General features: G+C 33.6%; 1 protein-coding gene across 1 annotated transcript in view; it reads right to left on the reverse strand.

Moving 5' to 3' along the window:
* LOC121422629 (neurogenic locus notch homolog protein 1-like) overlaps nt 1-16,937 on the reverse strand; it is a 55,461-nt gene that overhangs the window by 17,678 nt on the left and 20,846 nt on the right. Inside the window, 20 exon segments of the mRNA XM_041617791.1 lie at nt 355-468; nt 963-1,082; nt 2,088-2,201; nt 2,837-2,950; nt 3,341-3,466; nt 4,283-4,396; nt 5,659-5,772; nt 6,123-6,236; nt 7,098-7,211; nt 7,938-8,051; nt 8,652-8,765; nt 9,851-9,961; nt 10,778-10,891; nt 11,587-11,706; nt 12,402-12,515; nt 13,121-13,234; nt 13,928-14,041; nt 14,780-14,893; nt 15,856-15,969; nt 16,517-16,630. Of these exon segments, the coding sequence (XP_041473725.1) occupies nt 355-468; nt 963-1,082; nt 2,088-2,201; nt 2,837-2,950; nt 3,341-3,466; nt 4,283-4,396; nt 5,659-5,772; nt 6,123-6,236; nt 7,098-7,211; nt 7,938-8,051; nt 8,652-8,765; nt 9,851-9,961; nt 10,778-10,891; nt 11,587-11,706; nt 12,402-12,515; nt 13,121-13,234; nt 13,928-14,041; nt 14,780-14,893; nt 15,856-15,969; nt 16,517-16,630 (2,301 nt within the window).

The following is a 16,937-nucleotide window of genomic DNA, read 5'->3' on the forward strand; positions in this document are numbered from 1 at the left end:
CTATGCTTGGTATATTAGAATGTAGAAAGATAATGATAATATATCATGTTACAAATGCCGAAGTTTGCTTGAAGACCGGCTCATAAAACTAAATTGGCTAGACTAGGAAACATGAGAAATTAGTATTATTGGCTCTTCAAACAATATTTTGTGGATAAACTGTTGGTAATAAATGACACATGTTTATTTTACATATTTCCTGCATAGATTGAAGATTTTCATATGATATTTTAATTGATTGTCAGCAGGCTTATATGCTGCAATTATTCTCATTTAAAGATATACCTACGTTTCAAAATATGTTACAAAATTGATTTCTTTGGTAAATACTTCGATAAGAAAAAATCATCTTACTGATTTCACATAAGACACCACTATAACCGGTAGGACAAACACATTCAAAGAAGTTCTCCCTATCCTGGCACTGTCCACCATTCTGGCAAGGTAAACTTTCACACTCATCGATATCTAGAAAAACAAACAAAGCAGATGAAACAAATAAGCACATGCTCTCACATTTCAGCATATTCTACTAATATTCACTGAAATTCGTATAAACATAGAATAGGAGATTCATGAATATACAATATGAAGAAAGTGAGAGAGGAAGAAAAAGATAATATCAGGAGAAGAATAACAAGATGGAGAAAAAGAAAATAAAGGAGGAGGAGGAGGATAAGAATAAGCTTCACAAAGAAAACAATCAGTGATGGTCATAGGCAGCAATCAGTGGCGTACCGTAACCCAGAGAAAACAATGATCAGATCATTGTCTCCTCTGGTTCACAATCCGCCACTGGCAGCAATCCATGGGCTGCAATCCCTGATCAACAAAAAACAAATATGGCAGGTTTCACCCAAATTTCAAATTGTCTATTGCAACCTATGGGAGAGAGTTATCTCACTGCCAACTAGAGGGATCAAAATCTAACAAAAACAATGATAATGATGATGGTAACATACCGATTTGGCAGCGATCGCCTGTCCATCCACTGAAACAAGTGCAGGAGAAGCCGTTCACCAGATCATTGCAGATACCATTGGAGCTACATGGTTGCACAGTGGTTAAGCACTCATCAATCTCTGCATGATAAAACATGAGAAATGAACCATTGGATGTAAAATTTTCTAAAAGCATTCATAGGTCCGTATTTTGAACTCGGGTTAAATTTAAACTCTGGACTAAAGCCGTGGTTTAACAATGGATAGCAAACGGCAACACAGAAATCTCAAACAATACAGGTTCGATTTTTCAGCTCATGTTACTCAGATCTTTCACAAATATCTGTGAATACTAGTTGATATCAGTTTTATTTACCCTTACAGCAAAAAGAGCACAGTGGACATTAAAAAACATATAATGTTAACACGTGGTTGACTTTTTCGGCTTCCCTAATTTTAGCACATATTTAGACGCCTATAGACTGTACTTTAGAAACCAGACCTTCATGTCATTTCATACATATTAAAATAACACAATATTTTAGAATATCATAATAGAAATAATGTCCTTGGTTAGAAAAAGGAAGTATAAAAGCAAAAGTAGAAAAATGCCTCTCTATATTGCATTAAAATTATCTCGGTGTATCAAAAAACATTCATGGAAAATCTTTTAAGGGTTTAATGAGTCTTTATATAATATCTTACGTGGTGAATGCTACATGTAAATTGCAGATTGAGTCATTTTCATCATTTGGATTCTCAAATTAATTTTATCAATATCTATCTTGTATTCTCTTTCTTAGACTTTGTCTGGCGAAAACTATATTTTCCTTAAAGCGGTAGCGATTCTTTATTTTATTATATTGATGTGTACTGGTATTTTGAGGTGTCGCTGGAATAATAAGAGAATTGTGACTAATAATTTGATGATTCATTTCGATTGTATGTCAGCTAGTACAAGGTAAATCAACCGAACAAGAAAAAGAAATAATATACTGCATGGTAAAATACATCAAAAACAAATAATTTACTTGAAAATCAAAGACTATGCTTACATGTTGTAAACACTATTAAATTAAAATGTATCAACGTTTGTAAGTACACTGTTACATTGAATTGAGATATGGTTATCAAAGAATGGCTTACCAACTCCACAACGAATCCCTTGGTATCCAGCAGCACAGGTGCACCTATAGCCATTGTTCTCATCCGTACAGGTCCCACCATTTTCACAAGGGTTGCTGATACAAAACTGCACCTCTGCAATGTGTCAGTGTAAATGAATATAGCTATTATTATCATTGTTATTCATCATTACATTGCTATTATTGTAATTGTATAATTACTTTAAGTATTGCTATTGTCATCATAATTATGAGTCTCATCATCATCATTAATCTTATTATTAAATCATTGTTAATATTATTACCAATATTATTATTTTTAGTGTCATTATTATCAATAAAATTATAATCATTTTCAGTATTATTAGTATTATTAGTATCATCATATGAGAAACAGTAACCCTTCATAAGAAGGAAAGTGTTGCCTGAAATAAATGATGATAATGATGAGAAGTGTAAAACTACCTTTCAATTACTGCCAAGTTCACGAACTTAAATTCTTAATTTTTGTCTTAAATCAAACCTCTCCTAAGATTTTAAAGCAAAGTAAAACAGTGATCGTCAAAGTGCCATCATAACAACCGGAAGATGAACAACAATTAATTCCTGTTTTGACTTTTGCTCCTAGCTGCTACGTGCAACTAACACTTGTGTATATTCCTGATAATTATTTTGGTTATCATGTTACAAATAAGAAAAATGGCAGTTTTTGATGAACAGAGTTGGGGACCGATCAGATATTTTTGGTTGGCTTAGTGAATTTTCACTTACCTATCAGGCAGCGTGGTCCAGTCCATGCCGGTGGGCAGGCACATGTATAGCCACCAACCTGGTCCGTACAAGATCCACCATTCATACAAGGGCTACTCAGACATTCGTCGACGTCTAGAATGTAAAAAAAAAATGGAAGGTGAGGAAATTTGTCATTTGTCTAAAGGCCTCTAATTATTAAGGTCAATATATGTATTTTCTTTTAATAGTTATGCCATGTTTTTGTCAGAATCCAAGTCTACTAATTTTATCAAGAACTCTTGTTAACAAGAGTTAAAAAGAATCATGGGGACGCCATCATGATCATAGAGTCCTGGACTCCTGGTAGCTATGGAGGTATTCTTAATGAAGAATAGGTCAAGAACATTATTTACCCGAGTCGGTTCCATAACATTTCCACAGTTCACCCAATTACCATTAATAATAATTCCTCTGTTCTGGCAGTTCAATAAATGTTGAAGGATTGAATGAATATAATTGTTGTATGGGAACCTAAATACATACTGATTTCACATCTGTCGCCTGTCCAAGCCGAGGTACAAAAACAAGTGAACTCATTCACATTGGGTCCATTGATACACGTCCCTCCATTAAAGCATGGTGAATCCAAAATTAGACATTCGTCAATATCTGATAATGATAAAAAGAAATATGAATACTAATTTTTATTTCTGAAAATTTTTTGATTTTCATGTATTGATGCATATAACCAATCATTTTCTGATTCATTTTATATACATGTATGCTTCAACACTTTATGAAGACAAATTTGCTGCTTTTGTTAAGCACTGTCATCCTGGGTTAAAGGAAGAAATATGAAATTTGTTTTTTAATACATAGAAAGCTGAAGAAGCAACCAGCATTGGCATTGGAACCACTCTTCGAATTTTGTTTATTGTTGGTCTAGCTGACAAGATTCAATATTTTTTATTCAGAGATTTGTAGTCTACTTGAATTGCTCCTTAAGTCATGGTGATGCTGATGCTTAAGAATAAAAACAATATTAGGAATCATGATAATAATTCAATGAGCAATCAATGTATGATAATTTTCATCATACTGATCACAATGATAGTGATAATTACTTTGGAAACAAAACTAAATGAAACAGTAATGGTAACTGTAATAGTACAATAGAAAACAAATATTCTTAAAACATTATCCCTTCATGAATAATGATAACCATTCAGTAATAATCTGAGTATTGATCTTTTATTACAATACTAATGAAAAAAGGATTCGGATCTCAGTTATTTTGATAAATTATTAGATGCTTAACGCTTTTTTTAAGAATTACATAATATTTTCAAGTTTCTTTATGATCTCCAAGAACATACTTCACTCCTTTGTGATTAGTTACTAGTAGAAAGAAGGGATCAGCCAAAAATAAAAATAAGAAATTCAGTACTGATTTGCATTCTGCATTTTATCACAACGAAAGCCTACCTTCAGTACAAATATCGCCAGTCCAGCCCTGTGCACAAATGCAACTGAAGTCATCCTCGCCCTCCTTACACGTTCCCCCATTTTGGCAGGGTGCACTGAAACAAAATCGGGCACCTGTTACAGAAAGCAAATAGTAAATACACACATTAGCAGTCACAATCTATCCTTCATGGGGTGGTAGGGGTGGGGGCTAAACATCCCACTTCTACTAATTATCATGAAATGATTGTGTGGTGAGGGGACTAATTCTAAGAAAGCGAAATAATAATGTAAGAAATAACTAGTCTAGGGCGAATATATGTGTATACATGTATTATGCACATCGGTACTAAGATGCAAATATATTTGACAGGATCATTGAAACTGAAGACTCTCCTTTAATTGTTTACATGTACTTCAGAGAATAGATTAAATGTACAAGAATCCACAACAAGCATACATTTATTGGCAATCTCAGATATCTAATTTTAATGAATTACCAAAATGTCTCACTCTTTCTTTCATGTAACAATTTTATTTAAATTTGTGTAATTACTTTGACCTACAGCAGGGTTACTGTCCAACTTGTACCTTACAATTCAAACAAACAACAGTGTATTTCAAATTAGTGAAAGAGACGAGAGTGACTTGAAGATGTTGACTATCACTAGTGTTCATCCCCTGGAAAATTTGGTCAGGCATGCCTACCATACGGTTTTCAACTTGGAAATTCAGTAGGATTTTTAGCTGCATTCAACTCTTTGTGACACACCCATGTCATAATTATTATACCTGTCAGTGAGCTATTCAAACTTGGCAATAAATGTTCACCAGCTGACATATCAAAGTTGCAAAATATATATCATGAATGCAAGATTAATGATAAAATCCTTGCAAACAAAATCAGTGCTTGAGTAAGCTTTCATTTGGCGTAAAAGCCATATTGATTTTACAGGTACATAGTTACACCCTAAGATGCAAAACAAATGTCAGTAATACAAACAACAATTATTTTTTTCTGAAACAAAATCTTTACATCAATTTCTCTTTTACTATAACTCTTTGAGTATTCACCTCAAGATGATGATGATAATAATAATAATAATTGGCATTTATATAGCACTTTATCAATCTACAACTGTTCAAAGCGCTTCACAATCATTATTACCCGGTCACTGGATTCATAGCATTCCAAGCAGCCTGTTAGGTGCAAACTTGCTAAACCAACCACAATGACTGGTATATATGATATATTGCATGTGTGTTCATTTTGTGCAACGTTATGTCTATCACATTTCATTTTCAATATTACATCACAGTGATTCTCACAGGATGAGAAGGCTGACTAACTGCTCACACAAATCACCGGGAGAGTTAACAAAATGTGTCATTCTTACTTGTCTCACAACGGTCTCCAGTCCATTCCACTGGGCAGTCACATACATACTTGTTGATCTGATCACGGCAGGTACCACCATTCAGACACGGGCTACTGGCACATTCATTAATATCTGGGATCAATGACAGAAGAGATTGTCAGTAACTAATTAAAGTACAGAAACAAAATTGTAGTTGACAGGAGGTGACAATGTTAACAAAGAGTGTTAAGAATGGTATCAGTTGGTGTTGTAAGAAGAGAACACCCTCGTGTATTAAATTACACTTTAAAGTTTGAACACCAAAAACGCATTCAGCATAATGTATAGTCCAACACTAACAGTGAAACGTTTGGCGTGGTTCTCTGTGAACATAACGCCATGGCATTTGCAGTGAATAATATCAGAGATTCGGTCATGTGAAAAAAAGAAGACCTGTCAATTGGATAAGAATGAGAAGAAGAGCAGGAGGAATAAACACTTACTTGTTTGGCACAAATTATCCGTATAGCCTGGTCGACAGCGGCAAACAAAAGAATTGACTTGATCCACACATTCCCCACCATTCTGACAAGGCCGAGACAAACATTCATTGATATCTATACAAAACAAAATTGAGAGGGAGAATACACAAACATATTAAAGACACATTAAGAAGCTCTTGATTATTCCCTTAGTTTCTGATTCTGAATGAAATGAAATATGATAATATCTATACAAATTATACTTAATTTGATATGTATTCTTCAAAATCTCAAATACATACATTCAATGTACTCTTCAATGCACTCTTTTAATCTGTTTTACATTCTTTCCAACAAATCAACAAAAACTCCCCTTCACTTGATGCATAAAAAAACAAGCCTCCACCTTTAATATATTGAGAAATTCCCTCTTTTAGTGCTACACAACACACTCCTTCATATGTAGTACTACCCCCCCCCCCCCTCCTCCAACATGCTTATGGGGCGTTGCAAGAAACTTGCGATCAATTGCAAGTCTATTTTCATTCCCGAAATCAAGCATATGCAAATTATTACAAATTTGGGATTGATTGCTAATCTGCCCCATGAAAAAAGGAGTGTAATCTGATTTGCTATAGTTAAAACTGATCAATCAATTGTAAATCGTAACAGAATATTTGCGATTGATTGCAAATATTTTCTTGCAACACCCCCTTAGTCTTCAGTTTCAGATGATATAGGCCATATCAAATTTGACTATAATTTTATAAATTGAATGGATTAATAAACTTGAACGAATATCACTTATAAGATTATTTAAAAGCGCATGAGGCACACTCTCTTTGGACTTGTATTTAAGAGATCTCTAAAATACTAATCATTGATTTCTAAAAGAGTTTTAATTTTATATGATGGGCCAATATACTTGGACTTCTTAACACAGCTAGAAATCACAAGCATTTACATAACACAGAGAGAGAGAAAATGTTCACTCACCCTCTCCACACTGTTTTCCAGAGTATCCTGGGAGGCAGGCGCACCTGTAGTCAGCAACAAGATCAGTACATTGAGCTCCATTCCGGCAAGGACCACTTGAACATTCGTTTATGTCTACAGACACAATAATAAAAGTCATAAACATTGAGAGAAGACGATATTCAGGTGAATGTTTAAACGTGATAAAGTGTTCAATAGCTGTTTTTCATTAATAGAACTTATGGTATGTCATTTTATTATTGGACCTCTCAGGGAATGAAATGCAACAACATCATTTATCATCATCATAACCATCATCATCTTCATCGTCATCATCATACATTATCATCATCATCATTTTCATCATCATCATCATCATCATTTTCATTTTCATTTTCATCATCATCAGCAGCAGCAGCAGCAGCATCATATATCATTATCACCATCACCATTAACTATCACCACTCCCACCACCATCATTATCATCCTCCTCCTAATCATCTTCATCATTATCATCATCTATCATCCCACCATCATCATCATCATCATCACATATTATCAGCGTCATCATCATCATCATTACATATTATCAGCATCATCTTCATCATTACTCTCATCATTAGATTAAGATTTGGTGTTTTCGGTTTGCTACTCTGTGTATCATAACAATGAAGATTCTGATTAAAACATATTTATAATCACATTTCATTTACTTCATTTCTTTTTTTTTGGGGGGGTGGGGTTCAATGTATATAAAAGGGTATTAACATCTTTCTTGGTATTAACAAGATGAGAATGCCATTTCAAGTTGGTGTTCCAAATTGATGGCACAATTTTATCATGCGACTAGGCCTAACTTACCCACTGAGCAGTCATATGCACTATAGCCCGCAACACAATCACATGTAAAGTAAGTGTCCAGATCGTTGCAGGCTCCTCCATTTAAGCAAGGATTAGATAGACACGGGTTGACCTCTGATTAGAGTGAAAACAAAGTTAATTTCAATTATTCATTAATCAGTCTTAAACATCTATGCTCTTATATTCTCAACTAAAAAAGGAATTGTGTCATTTTTGTAGCTTCTATTGACAGGAGGTAATTTGTCTTTGGAAGCTTTTACATTTAAATTAAAAACATTGTCGTGCATCATTCATGGCGTTTAAAAAAAATAACAAATAAGATCATTTAAAAACACAATTTTTATATAAAGAATAACAGCTATGTGTATAAAAATTCTTTTGAATAGCCAGTCTTCTACTCTTTACAAATCCATATCACAATATGTCACAAAATAATCACTTATGCTTTTAAGCATACAAGCCTTACAATAAATATCATTCACCATCATTATCAATGCAAACCAGCATTCGTAATACATTTAGAATTGTTGTATGAAGAGGTTTATGACATTGGGATAAGGCAGGAGAATCCATGAACGATTGAGCTCCGTGCCCGATTTCTTATTTGAGAACAGGGATCAGCGATATTTCACATTGCTCTCAGCCAATTATAGACCTTGATTAGCAGTGACTCATATCATGTAATGCTCCTTTGCTCCCTACAAAAAAACATACCGTCTGCGCAGATCACGCCTTCGTATGCAGTGGTGCAGATGCATTCAAACCCATTAACTCTATCTCTGCATATTCCTCCATTTAAGCATGGATTACTTGCACATTCGTCGATATCTGCAAAATAAAAAAAATTATGATCATTAGTACCCATTGATATGAGATTAATTTTTGAACAAAAATTCCTCAACCTAAGTAGAGAATGTTGAATATAATTTTAAGCATGTTGTGAAACACTTGTTGTACACCATTATATTTTCATAAGTTATACCTCATCTAAAAAGATTGCCTCTTGCCCCTTGAAACCTGTTGTCCTTTGCATCTTGCAAAACATGTGTGAAACTTCAAGTAATGTTCAAGTTAAACTTTAATTGATTGTTGTATTATTTTGTTCTCTTTGTATTATCATTCTTTTAGGATTGGAAAGTAAAAAAGACAACAATAATGACAACTATAATTGCTTACATAACACATACATGTAACACTTCTCTTATCCATACTACATTAAGTGCTTTGGAATAAAGCTGTATATCACAGATATTGAAAAAATTGTTGAAAACTAATCCATAGCCATTTTTACTGCCATATGTATTGAAGTAAAAGACCATAAGCACACCTTAACAGCATTACATGCCTTTAAATTACAGAATAAGCCACATGTTTTATTCATTATTGAAAGGATTTCATGGAATCATTAAAATGGTCAGTTTTCAAAATGTTCATAGTGTTAAGTCACAATGATGTATTTCTCCTGGGCCTTTCTTTTCCGTTGTCCCTTACACATAGCTCGCCCCTCCTCACCTGTGTCTGATCGCAATGTTCTGACAACATTGGTAAAAACAATCATGCTGGTGTCCTAAATTCCCAAATTTTTGGGTTTCAAGAGGTTTATACAACGAGGTATCAATCCACAACTGGTATCAGCGTGATATATGATTGAATTTACAAGATATCTTTATGTGAAAACAGTTTTCGTTGATGGCATTACCAATTGCATACTTAAAGTAGTTAATTTTTGGCATGAAATACCTCAATTGATAATACAAATGTAATGTACTTTCTAATAAGTAGATGGTACAAAGAAAAGCAAAAAACAATGCAGGTACAGAAACGCACAAACATATTGGGAACAAGATTACATATCCCTTGAATTGCCTGTATACATTAAATATATTACATGATTGATAGGATGTGGTACTTACTTATTTCACAGTTTCTGCCTGTCCACCCAGCATCACAAATACAGTTGTAATCATTAATCAGATCCTGACATACACCAAAATTACAAGGTTCTCCAATACAGTCATTGATATCTATTCAGGGAAGTTAAGAGAAAGCAAAATGATAAAACAGGGGAGAGAAAATTAAAGAGGGAGAGATAAAGAAGGATGGGTAGAGAGGTGAGGGATACATACAGGGAGAAAAAAGAGGGGAGACATAAAAAAAGAAGATTTCAAATTCAAATTCAATTCGGTTTTATCAAACAACACTCATCAAAAAGTTAGAAGACTAACAATGTGAGTTTACACCAAAAAATATGTAATATGAAGTGACCATTAAAGAAGAAAAATATATGTTATGTTTAAAAAGCAAAGATGGGAGGGTGGGGGAGGGTAAAGTGCGGAATCTCGTTGTTGTTCATTTGAAAGAAGGATATTATTTTCTGTTTACTGTTGATGGATATGATCATCTATCATTTGAGGTACATGTAGCAGTTATATTAATTGAATTCCCATGATGTAATCTATAATCTGTATGCAACTTTTCATTTTTCGATTTGTGTACTTTATCAATAGCAGGTTATTAATCTCAAAACTGATATTTAACAATTTACTTTTCATCATAATTGTGTATTTTATCATGAACATATATATTTTAGAGTGGGATTGTTGTTTTCAAATATATATTTTACTTTATTAAAGGGAACTCTGTCGGTCAAAATGTTTGTACTTGAATCCATAACAAATTATGATAAAGCGATGGGAAAAAGTGGAAAATTCATAAATCGGTCAGATTTTTCTTCACCAGTTCATTAAATAAAATACATACACAGAGCCAATAATCTTACTTGAAATTTTCAGTGAATAAAAAAAGATTTAGCTCTAAATGAGAAAAAATAATTCACTAACTTATATCGCAGTTGGCACCCTCGTAGCCTGGAGCACATTGGCATTCGTAGTAAGTCCTGAAGTTAACACATGTTGAGCTACTAGAACATGGGTCGTTTATACACAGGTCGATTTCTACATACAAAAGAGACATTACAGCATCAAGACAAAATATATCACATTACATAAACTTTCCCAAATTAATTTATGGGCTTGATTTTATATACCTAATGACTTACAGTGACAACATAATTTCATGCATACATTCAAGAACTTACACTATATCTTCCATCTCTTATTTTGAGAGAATAGTATGTTTTTGCATGCAATGAATAATATTTAACTAAATATTTCTGCAATTTCTGCAATTATATGACACTGCCACATCACGACGCCTTCAAAAATTATTTTTTGGCAAATCTCTCCATCTAAGGACTGATAAATTCTTCGTTTAAGACAAGTAAAACCATGTATGGTAATAAATATGCTAGGTGTGTATGTTTATTCTTCATTTGCATTACAACCTAATCAAGGTCTACAGGCGAAGGATGTTTTGTAACAAAAAGCCATAAGGTATATTGTGAATAATTGAGTATGACCATTCCATTATTGCACAGGTATCCCTCTCTATTCATCCTAGCTTTGGGAAAAGGGGACGGAATATAAACATTGAAAAGCGACACTCGCATATGCATGTTTAAATGTCAGTTGATTTTCCAACTCAACCTACATGCATGTCCAAGCGATAGTAATAAGAATATTGCCCATAATACGGATTGTCAAAGATTCAATTCAAAATATTGAAAAAGCAAGATGAAGAGGAATGTTACCAGTGTCGCAATTGACTCCAGTGTATCCGGGAATGCAGGTGCAGGTGTAGATATTTCTGCCGTCGTTACAAAACCCAAATGAGCCACATGGATTGTTATTTACTACGCACTCATTGATATCTGAAAAAAAATGAATTTGGCCGTTTTAGTTGGGGCATACTACTTTCATTAAGTTCATAGGTTACCCTTTTTTCACATTATATATTGTTAAAATGTTTCTTCAGGTAGCAACTGAATGTTGTCTAGGCTGGCAAATTGTAAAATTGAAACTTTTTTATAAGACATTCTAGAATATTGGATGGTAAAGTCAAACATTGAATGTTTTATGTGAAAGAAATCTTGCCTCACACCACGATACAATCAGCTGCAATATCAGTTGGGCAATCATTTGCGATTTGAAAATGATTAGACTTAAATGAATTTTTAAAAAAGTTTACATTATTACAATTTGCCAGCCTAGACAACATACAGTGTATTCATCTCATCGATTAGATCCTCAATTAGTTGGATATGATTTGTCAACAAGGTAAAAATAATTTAATGTAAAGATATCTATTACCAACATATGGTCATGCAGTATAAGGTGGAAAGAATTGAAAACTCTACCCCTAGGCTAAAACAAATATATCCATTGGAAGCTGGTGGTCGCTCTTGGACAAAGTATCATGTCCAATTACATAATTCATTCAACAAGTTTTCTTCCAAGTGCCCTCTTCCTTTAAAAAAATATAACATGTATAAAGATCATCATATAGACGCATTTGTCAAACATTGGGAAAAGGAAATTTATGGAAAACATGCATATGTATACTTACCTTGCGAACATATAGTTCCTGTGTACCCAGGGGCGCAAATACAGGTGAACATATTCTGTCCATTCTGACAAGTAGCTCCATTCACGCATGGCCCGGACGCACATTCGTCGATATCTAACAATGCAAAAATAATGGCAATCTTTTATGAATTAGTTCATTTCAAATTCATCAGACTAAAAGAAATGCAAGATTACAGAGAACACTTGGATAGTTGGTGCAAAAAACTTTGGTTTGTATCTAAGAAATTAGTGTTGATTTGATGTACATTATTTTCACACCGTCTCATACAACGTAATATGAATATGTTATCAGATGCTAGTTCGGTTTTAAATGATGTGATCTTATTAAACACAGAACTGATGAAATAAATCTGGCGAATTATCGCATAAGATTCCCTTTTCTAACACTTGGGGATCGCATTATTCCATTCGAGTAGAGGTTTTAAGTTAACCATTTCCTGACAAGCAAAATTAAAATCTCTACATTTTCAGGGGGGGGGCCTTTGTGTACTGTGCACAACTGTCCCCCCCTCCCCCAATTCTAGTAGTGATTTCGCTCTCATTTTGTTCAAAAACGATAAAGACAGACCTCCCCTCATGTAGTTCTAAAAAAAACATATCTTGGCAAAAGCATGAAACGGAAGAAGAAATAGTGCGGGATTGAGGAAAGAGAACAAAGTTTCCGAAGGAAATTTGATGTAAAGAAGACAAGTTTCTTACCTTGATTACATACCACCCCTGTCCATCCAGCTGTGCAAGAACATCTAAAGCCATTGACTTCATCAATGCAATTTCCTCCATTGAGGCAGGGATTTGGTTGGCACTCATCGATGTCTGCAGGCAAATAGAATGAAATTTTAAAACTATCACCTACTCCATTCTGACTATGCCAAATAAATCATCATAATTATAATTTCATGATAATAATACCACTTAGAGAAATCAATGTCAACATATTCTGTTTTTTAAACAGCTTTGGAATAGTTCCACTGTACTTTTGTCATTATGTTTTATACTAGCGCCATGAGCCTTCCAGGACAGAGTGGACACGTCCATCTTATTCTTAATGATACTTTTAAATTATTGTTGCTGTTCCTTTAATGCATGCTTGAAATAATGCACTCGTTGATATATAGAACTTATTGGAAATTTATTTTCAACTCTGTGAAAAAATGACATTTTGAAGATTTTATTTCAAATTACCAGACATAAAGATAAAAATAGCATTGAACATGATCAAGCTGCAGTCATCAGAGTAAATTTGCATAAATGAACAGAATTCTAGAACGCTAGAATTTCAGAAAGATCATATATAAGAAACAAAAATTGCTAATTCTCTAAAGAATTTTAATATCATGTTATTGGTGATATTCTTCTCCCATTTTATTGTTTCTGAACACTACCTTGATTTCTAGAGATAATAATCCACCTCATTAATAATTCAAAATAAAATTTCACTGACATTTGCAACTTTTCAACACCTAAACGGTAGGTGGATATTAGCATGCGACTTTGGTATATACTTACTGGTTTGACAATTAACACCGGTATATCCAGGGAGACAGGAACACGTGTATGAATTGATGCCGTCTGTACAGGCTCCGTTATTTCGGCATGGATTACTAGCACACTCGTTGTCATCTAGTATAAAGATAAATAGATATATCATGCCATTTTCATGCGGGTATGAACAATTTCCAAAGTGAAATGTCACCTGCAGTAGTGTAACAACACTTTGTTTACATACTAAACTATTCTAGTGAACCTGAAGAAAACATTATAAGGGAATTCTACTAGTCGTTCAGTAGCTATTTAATTTCATAATTATACAGTGATATCCATAATAGGTAATGCACTGTTTTCATAAATGTATAGACCTTGTTATGCTATGATGTATGATCAGGATTGAATTGCACTTTATTTGCTTGATACTTAACAGTAGTATAAGGAGAACAATAAAGTATCAAAATCAATTGAAAATATATTTATGTCGGTGGAATGCTATAAAGGGTCCAAGAGAATTTGTTACAAACAAAAAGAAACTATCACATTTTTTCCGCATAAAATGACCTCAACGACTTTTGGCCATTGAGTATCTATAGTTATACCCCTTTTCGATGCTGATGAATTTGACTGTTTCTACCGCAAATACCCAGCATGTAAGCTGTGAAAAGGCACAAAACTGGCATAGTTGTATTTGCAGCAAAACAAATTTCTACCATTTTTTCTCTCTTCCAATAAGTCATTAAAACTGAAAATGTAATCTGCAATCACTTAGTTTTGAGTATTAAAAAGCATAATCAACTTTGAAAAAAAACAGTCAGTGTTAGTTGATTTAATTGAAGGATATCAAGTGACACCCTCCTACAGTAGACTTACTTATTTCACAAGTAGTTCCAGAGTAGCCAGGCAAACAGTTGCATGTAAATGATACATGACCATCTACACATGAGCCACCATTTAGACAGGGTTGGGGGACGCAGTCATCCACGGCTGATTCAGGGGGAAAAAGAAAATGATTTGATAATTAAACATATTTTCATGACTAATGATAAATATATAAATGCAGGCTTATGAAAAATATTTGATAGCTGAATTGAAACTAAACTAAAAACTAGGACCATTACAATCTTGGTTCGTTTATAGTCTTTACTGTATGAAAAACGAAATGAAAATCTTATATTCAACGTAAAAAAAATTCCACAACATGAAAAATAATCAGGGCTTTAGCGATTCTTATATTTTCACAAGAATTTTGTAATGAACGTTCTTTTTCTACTAAGATTTTTTTTCATTTCATAGCTCATGCATATTATAATTTTTCAAACTAATGATTTGGGGATAGAAAAATCAATGAAACCTAAAAGAATTTTCCAAAGGGGTAAAAATATATATTTTCTAGACTTTCAGTGGTGGCTATCTGACAATATTGACATATATTTATAGAACAGCCTCCCTGTGAAGATGAAAAGTGTTTTGTAATTATAAGAGATTCTGATCTGCGTTAAATATCTATTTAAATAGAAATTTATAAATCTCAAAAAAGATTTGTCTCTCCACAAGGCATGGCATATCATCATTTTCAAAGAAATGTGATGATGTGTCACTATTTTTACATGTACCTCCTGATTGAAGGGGAACCTATTCCGACTTCCAAAGCTTTTCACATTTGGCGGCCAAATGTACCACAAAATATATATTTAAAAACTGATTTGTTTTTCACTATTATTCTGAGAAATTTCATTTGAAACAGGTATGTCAAAATTTGACTACACTTGATTGCAACGACAGCTCGAGTAACCTTTTCGCAGACGGACAATGTGGAACCATGGACCTACCACAACACGGTGTGACCTACATATTTATGTGTCATAATCACTTTTTTCCAGTGGCATCCCATTCATTCTCATATCTTACAGTAACAAATTTCACAGTATCAAAATAAAAGTACTTACATATCAGGCAAAAGGTTCCAGTCCAACCAGCGAAACAGGTGCATGTAAATCCGTTGACATTGTCATTGCAGATTCCTTGATTGTTGCAACTATTAGGCAGACAGTCATCAATATCTGAAAGCAATGCCACAACAAGAGAAAGAAAATTAACAAACTCATTAAGAAGTATGGGAAGGGGAAAAAAGAAGGAGAAGAAGGAGGAAAAGAAGAAGAACAAGAAGAAGAAGAAGAAGGAAAAGAAGAAGAAGAAGGAGAAGAAGAAGAAGAACAAGAAGAAGAAGTAAAAGAAGAAGAAAAAGAAGAAGAAGAATTTGATTAATTTAAAAGGCTACAGCCTCTTTGCGATTAAACCAATCTCTTAATTATTGACATGTGCTTTAATAGTAAAGGTTAATGAAACTAGCCTGTATCAAAAGCTTGGTCATTTTCTCTGAGTGGAATTTGTGTAGTGCGCTTTTGAAGTTTGGTAAGGTCCTTTTGGAGCCTAGTTTATATCATTGCCTAGATTACAGGTAACCTTTTATTCCTGTTGCTTCATTTTATATGGATGAACTTAGGTATCAGCATTTTTACAATCACTATATCCAACAAATTAATTACAGGGAGTTCCTCAAAATCAATCATAAAATGTGGTGAAAAAACCATTATTTTGACCACTTACTAATTTCACAACGAAGTCCTTGAAATCCTTGAGGACAGTTGCAGATGAACCCATTTATTTGATCTACACAAGTTCCTCCATTACTGCAAGTGTTGGGAGTACAGTCATCAATATCTGCAAAGAAATGACACATAAAATTTTTTATTTTAACACTTATAAGCCTTGGATTTTTTTGTTATTCTTGTCACGCCCCACCCCTAAGAATTTAGCCTCGAATTGAGCGATTGCCACACAAATTTGAATGGCCATGGTAGACAATGTTGTAACCTACATGATTGCATATCAAAATTTCAATAAATGTATATATTTGATTCTATATGAATCACTTAAATAACATGCAAGGAAACAATATTTTACAATGATTCAATGAATAAAGGCATTTGAACAGCTATCTGTATAGAAGCCTTGTGGGATTCTGATC

Source organism: Lytechinus variegatus, chromosome 10 (assembly GCF_018143015.1).
Source record: "Lytechinus variegatus isolate NC3 chromosome 10, Lvar_3.0, whole genome shotgun sequence".
Taxonomy (NCBI): domain Eukaryota; kingdom Metazoa; phylum Echinodermata; class Echinoidea; order Temnopleuroida; family Toxopneustidae; genus Lytechinus; species Lytechinus variegatus.